The 6,935-nt window shown below is 47.0% G+C and overlaps 1 protein-coding gene across 1 annotated transcript in view; it reads right to left on the bottom strand.

The window, feature by feature from the left end:
- The window catches only part of STPG4 (sperm-tail PG-rich repeat containing 4), a 66,134-nt gene extending 59,758 nt beyond the window's left edge, over positions 1 to 6,376 (bottom strand). Inside the window, exons 1-2 of the mRNA XM_069955420.1 lie at positions 6,320 to 6,376; positions 3,621 to 3,686 (exon numbers count right to left, since the gene is read on the bottom strand). Coding sequence (XP_069811521.1) covers positions 3,621 to 3,686; positions 6,320 to 6,376 — 123 coding nt within the window. The remainder of the gene's footprint in view (positions 1 to 3,620; positions 3,687 to 6,319) is intronic.
- Positions 6,377 to 6,935: the final 559 nt, after the last annotated feature.

The following is a 6,935-nucleotide window of genomic DNA, read 5'->3' on the forward strand; positions in this document are numbered from 1 at the left end:
ACACCTGTATACACTGATATATGGCTATAATACAGCCGCATACACTGATATATGGCTATAATACACCTGCATCACTGATATATGGCTATAATACACCTGCATACACTGATATATGGCTATAATACAGCCGCATACACTGATATATGGCTATAATACACCTGCATACACTGATATATGGCTATAATACACCTGCATACACTGATATATGGCTATAATACACCTGCATACACTGATATATGGCTATAATACACCTGCATACACTGATATATGGCTATAATACACCTGTATACACTGATATATGGCTATAATACACCTGCATACACTGATATATGGCTATAATACACCTGCATACACTGATATATGGCTATAATACACCTGCATACACTGATATATGGCTATAATACACCTGCATACACTGATATATGGCTATAATACAGCCGCATACACTGATATATGGCTATAATACACCTGTATACACTGATATATGGCTATAATACAGCCGCATACACTGATATATGGCTATAATACACCTGCATACACTGATATATGGCTGTAATACACCTGCATACACTGATATATGGCTGTAATACACCTGCATACACTGATATATGGCTATAATACAGCCGCATACATTGATATATGGCTGTAATACACCTGCATACACTGATATATAGCTATAATACACCTGCATACACTGATATATGGCTATAATACAGCCGCATACACTGATATATGGCTATAATACACCTGAATACACTGATATATGGCTATAATACAGCCGCATACACTGATATATGGCTGTAATACACCTGCATACACTGATATATGGCTATAATACACCTGCATACACTGATATATGGCTATAATACAGCCGCATACACTGATATATGGCTATAATACACCTGAATACACTGATATATGGCTATAATACAGCGTCATACACTGATATATGGCTATAATACACCTGCATACACTGATATATGGCTGTAATACACCTGCATACACTGATATATGGCTATAATACAGCCACATACACTGATATATGGCTATAATACAGCCGCATACACTGATATATGACTATAATACACCTGCATACACTGATATATGGCTATAATACAGCAGCATACACTGATATATGGCTATAATACACCTGTATACACTGATATATGGCTATAATACAGCCGCATACACTGATATATGGCTGTAATACACCTGCATACACTGATATATGGCTATAATACAGCGGCATACACTGATATATGGCTATAATACAACTGTATACACTGATATATGGCTATAATACAGCCGCATACACTGATATATGGCTATAATACACCTGCATACACTGATATATGGCTATAATACACCTGCATACACTGATATATGGCTATAATACACCTGCATACACTGATATATGGCTATAATACACCTGTATACACTGATATATGGCTATAATACACCTGCATACACTGATATATGGCTGTAATACACCTGTATACACTGATATATGGCTATAATACACCTGCATACACTGATATATGGCTATAATACAGCCGCATACACTGATATATGGCTGTAATACACCTGCACACACTGATATATGGCTATAATACAGCCGCATACACTGATATATGGCTATAATACACCTGCATACACTGATATATGGCTATAATACACCTGTATACACTGATATATGGCTATAATACACCTGCATACACTGATATATGGCTATAATACAGCCGCATACACTGATATATGGCTATAATACACCTGTATACACTGATATATGGCTATAATACAGCTGCATACACTGATATATGGCTATAATACACCTGCATACACTGATATATGGCTATAATACAGCCGCATACACTGATATATGGCTATAATACAGCCGCATACACTGATATATGGCTATAATACACCTGCATACACTGATATATGGCTGTAATACACCTGTATACACTGATATATGGCTATAATACACCTGCATACACTGATATATGGCTATAATACAGCGGCATACACTGATATATGGCTATAATACACCTGCATACACTGATATATGGCTATAATACAGCCTCATACACTGATATATGGCTATAATACACCTGTATACACTGATATATGGCTATAATACAGCGGCATACACTGATATATGGCTATAATACAGCGGCATACACTGATATATGGCTATAATACACCTGTATACACTGATATATGGCTATAATACACCTGCATACACTGATATATGGCTATAATACAGCGGCATACACTGATATATGGCTATAATACACCTGTATACACTGATATATGGCTGTAATACACCTGCATACACTGATATATGGCTATAATACACCTGTATACACTGATATATGGCTATAATACACCTGTATACACTGATATATGGCTATAATACAGCTGCATACACTGATATATGGCTATAATACACCTGCATACACTGATATATGGCTATAATGCAACTGTATACACTGATATATGGTTGGCAGTGGCAGTGTCTCTCAAATAGTTATGACATTACAGACACGGCCAGGTTAAGTCTGGGTCTCCCGTCATCATCCTCATTATCTATGACTCTGTACTTATACATTAGGGAGGTGGTCGGGGTAAGTCTGGCCCTCCACCATCCCCACCATCTATGACTCCTGTACATATACATTAGGTAGGTGGTCGGGGTAAGTCTGGCCCTCCACCATCCCCACCATCTATGACTCCTGTACATATACATTAGGTAGGTGGTCGGGGTAAGTCTGGCCCTCCACCATCCCCACCATCTATGACTCCTGTACATATACATTAGGTAGGTGGTCGGGGTAAGTCTGGCCCTCCTCCATCCCCACCATCTATGACTCCTGTACATATACATTAGGTAGGTGGTCCGGGTAAGTCTGGCCCTCCACCATCCCCACCATCTATGACTCCTGTACATATACATTAAGTAGGTGGTCGGGGTAAGTCTGGCCCTCCACCATCCCCACCATCTATGACTCCTGTACATATACATTAGGTAGGTGGTCGGGGTAAGTCTGGCCCTCCACCATCCCCACCATCTATGACTCCTGTACATATACATTAGGTAGGTGGTCGGGGTAAGTCTGGCCCTCCACCATCCCCACCATCTATGACTCCTGTACATATACATTAGGTAGGTGGTCTGGGTAAGTCTGGCCCTCCACCATCCCCACCATCTATGACTCCTGTACATATACATTAGGTAGGTGGTCTGGGTAAGTCTGGCCCTCCACCATCCCCACCATCTATGACTCCTGTACATATACATTAGGTAGGTGGTCGGGGTAAGTCTGGCCTTCCTCCATCCCCACCATCTATGACTCCTGTACATATACATTAGGTAGGTGGTCGGGGTAAGTCTGGCCCTCCACCATCCCCACCATCTATGACTCCTGTACATATACATTAGGTAGGTGGTCGGGGTAAGTCTGGCCTTCCTCCATCCCCACCATCTATGACTCCTGTACATATACATTAGGTAGGTGGTCGGGGTAAGTCTGGCCCTCCACCATCCCCACCATCTATGACTCCTGTACATATACATTAGGTAGGTGGTCGGGGTAGACTCCTGTAGACGTGCAGCTTACCCGGAGTGCATACAGCCACCATGCATCGCGCTCGGTGATCGGCTTTTCCTCTTCGCTCTCTGGATCCTGATAACAAGAACATAAAGATGATCAGCGCCAATAATTACAATAGATTTCCATAGAACACAATGGAGTGCGGGCGATGCCAGAGGCAGTGGAGACGCCATTGCATCCCATAACAAGTATAATAACATATAACATAGAAGGAGAGGGGGCGCACGGCCGGGGTCTGCAGACCATTCCTCTGCCTGCAGGTCACTCGCCCCCCCCCCCCCCCCCCCCCCCCCGAGCCGCAAATACTGCATCTGCCTCATAGGACGTCCACCATACACACCAGTCCTTAAAGGGGTTATTCAGATTGTGGGTGCAGAGTCACTTTAAGGGGGTTGCCCAGGAAAAGATAGTCCATCCAGGACAGGTGACCCCGCTGCTGCAGTAACACATCGCTGCCACTAGGAGGAGTAAGGAGCCAACTGCTTCAGGACCTGAGCTCATTTCCAGGGGTGCAGGGACCTTATTGATCCATTATTGGTTATTCCTGCATCAGCCATCAGTTCTTTTTTCCTGGACGACCTTTTACCCCAATGGAACTGAACTGCAACACACACACATACACAGAGGAGGAGGTTAGATGGAGGCCCAGAGAAGAGGAGGTTAGATGGAGGCCGGAGAGGAGGAGGTTAGATGGAGGCCGGAGAGGAGGAGGTTAGATGGAGGCCGGAGAGGAGGAGGTTAGATGGAGGCCGGAGAGGAGGAGGATAGATGGAGGCCGGAGAGGAGGAGGTTAGATGGAGGCCGGAGAGGAGGAGGATAGATGGAGGCCGGAGAGGAGGAGGTTAGATGGAGGCCGGAGAGGAGGAGGATAGATGGAGGCCGGAGAGGAGGAAGTTAGATGGAGGCCGGAGAGGAGGAGGATAGATGGAGGCCGGAGAGGAGGAGGTTAGATGGAGGCACGAGAGGAGGAGGATAGATGGAGGCCGGAGAGGAGGAGGTAAGATGGAGGCCGGAGAGGAGGAGGTTAGATGGAGGCCGGAGAGGGGGAGGTAAGATGGAGGCCGGAGAGGGGGAGGTTAGATGGAGGCCGGAGAGGAGGAGGTTAGATGGAGGCCGGAGAGGAGGAGGTAAGATGGAGGCCGGAGAGGAGGAGCTTAGATGGAGGCCGGAGAGGGGGAGGTAAGATGGAGGCCGGAGAGGGGGAGGTTAGATGGAGGCCGGAGAGGAGGAGGTTAGATGGAGGCCGGAGAGGAGGAGGTTAGATGGAGGCCGGAGAGGAGGAGGATAGATGGAGGCCGGAGAGGAGGAGGTTAGATGGAGGCCGGAGAGGAGGAGGTTAGATGGAGGCCGAAGAGGAGGAGGATAGATGGAGGCCGGAGAGGAGGAGGTTAGATGGAGGCCGGAGAGGGGGAGGTAAGATGGAGGCCGGAGAGGGGGAGGTTAGATGGAGGCCGGAGAGGAGGTTAGATGGAGGCACGAGAGGAGGAGGTAATGGTGCGTTTACACAGACAGATTTATCTGACAGATTTGTGAAGCCAAAGCCAGGAACAGACTATAACCAGTGAACAGCTCATAAAGGAAAGACTGACATTTCTCCTCTTTTGCAATCCATTCCTGGCTTTGGCTTTAAAAATCAGATATATCTCTTTGTGTAAAAGCACCTTTAGATGGAGGCCGTAAAGGAGGAGGTTAGATGGAGGCCGGAGAGGAAGAGGTAAGATGGAGGCCGGAGAGCGGGAGGTAAGATGGAGGCCGGAGAGGGGGAGGTAAGATGGAGGCTGGAGAGGGGGAGGTTAGATGGAGGTCGGAGAGGGGGAGGTAAGATGGAGGCTGGAGAGGGGGAGGTTAGATGGAGGTCGGAGAGGGGGAGGTAAGATGGAGGCTGGAGAGGGGGAGGTTAGATGGAGGCTGGAGAGGGGGAGGTAAGATGGAGGCTGGAGAGGGGGAGGTTAGATGGAGGTTGGAGAGGGGGAGGTTAGATGGAGGCCGGAGAGGAGGAGGTTAGATGGAGGCCGGAGAGGGGGAGGTAAGATGGAGGTCGGAGAGGGGGAGGTAAGATGGAGGCTGGAGAGGGGGAGGTAAGATGGAGGCTGGAGAGGGGGAGGTTAGATGGAGGTTGGAGAGGGGGAGGTTAGATGGAGGCCGGAGAGGAGGAGTTAGATGGAGGCCGGAGAGGAGGAGGTTAGATGGAGGCTGGAGTGGAGGAGGTTTGATGGAGTCGGGAGAGGAAGAGGTAAGATGGAGGCCGGAGAGGGGGAGGTTAGATGGAGGCCGGAGAGGAGGATGTTAGATGGAGGCCGAAGAGGAGGCTGTTGCAGTAGTCCAAGCAGGAGATGATGAGAGGATGTAACCGCAGTTTTGTTTAAAAAAAAAAAGAGCGTATTCAGGAAACATTTTGTAAAGGTTAGTGCGTGTGATATTTCCAGTCATGCAATGCTTTGGCTCCGGGCATGATGGGAATTGTAGTTCTGCATCAGCTGGAGGGCGGCAGGTTCCCCATTTGTGGCCTGAGCTGTTTCATTGGAGTAAATGGAGCTGAGCTGTAATACCGCACACAGCCTGAGGATAGGGAGGCGCTGTTTGTGCTAGAAATTACCTGGGCTTTTTCAAATCCTTAATAACCCCTTGTTATAGCAGCTGCCTCCTCTGCTGCAGAACCTCTTTACAAAAAGTTAGTGGAGAGTACCATGTCACTATTGATTGACGTTAAGGTCCTGGAACGTGTGATATTTCCTCCAGATTCCGGATCCTTCCACCTGCATGGGGCCTGTAGAGGATGGCGATGACCAGCTGCCTCGGGCAGGGTAGATTGCTGGGGGGGGGGGATATCGGCCGTCATGTGACTCTAAGGGCCCTATTCCACGGGACGATTATCGTTTGGATAATCGTTAACGATTAACGATCTCAAACGACCGCTATTGCGAAAGACCTGAAAACGTTCACTCATTTCCATGGAACGATAATCGTTACTTATGATCGTAATTGCGATCGTTTCTCTTCGCTATTTATTCGCTATTGCGTTCGTATCTATTGAGAACGACCGAACGATGTCTTATTCAATGCGAACGATTTGCGAACGAGCAACGATAAAAATAGGTCCAGGTCTTATTAAACGATCAACGATTTCTCGTTCGGTCGTTAATCGTTAACTGCATTTCAACCGAACGATTATCGTTCAGATTCGAACGATTTAACGATAATCTGAACGATAATCGTCCCGTGGAATAGGGCCCTTACACCCGTTGGACCAGTTTCCGGGCTCAGTAAATCTCGCCGAGCCGTTGCATCTTCCCATATCCTCGGAGGGGCGGACGTTGTTCT

This window comes from Dendropsophus ebraccatus, chromosome 15 (genome assembly GCF_027789765.1).
Source record: "Dendropsophus ebraccatus isolate aDenEbr1 chromosome 15, aDenEbr1.pat, whole genome shotgun sequence".
NCBI lineage: Eukaryota > Metazoa > Chordata > Amphibia > Anura > Hylidae > Dendropsophus > Dendropsophus ebraccatus.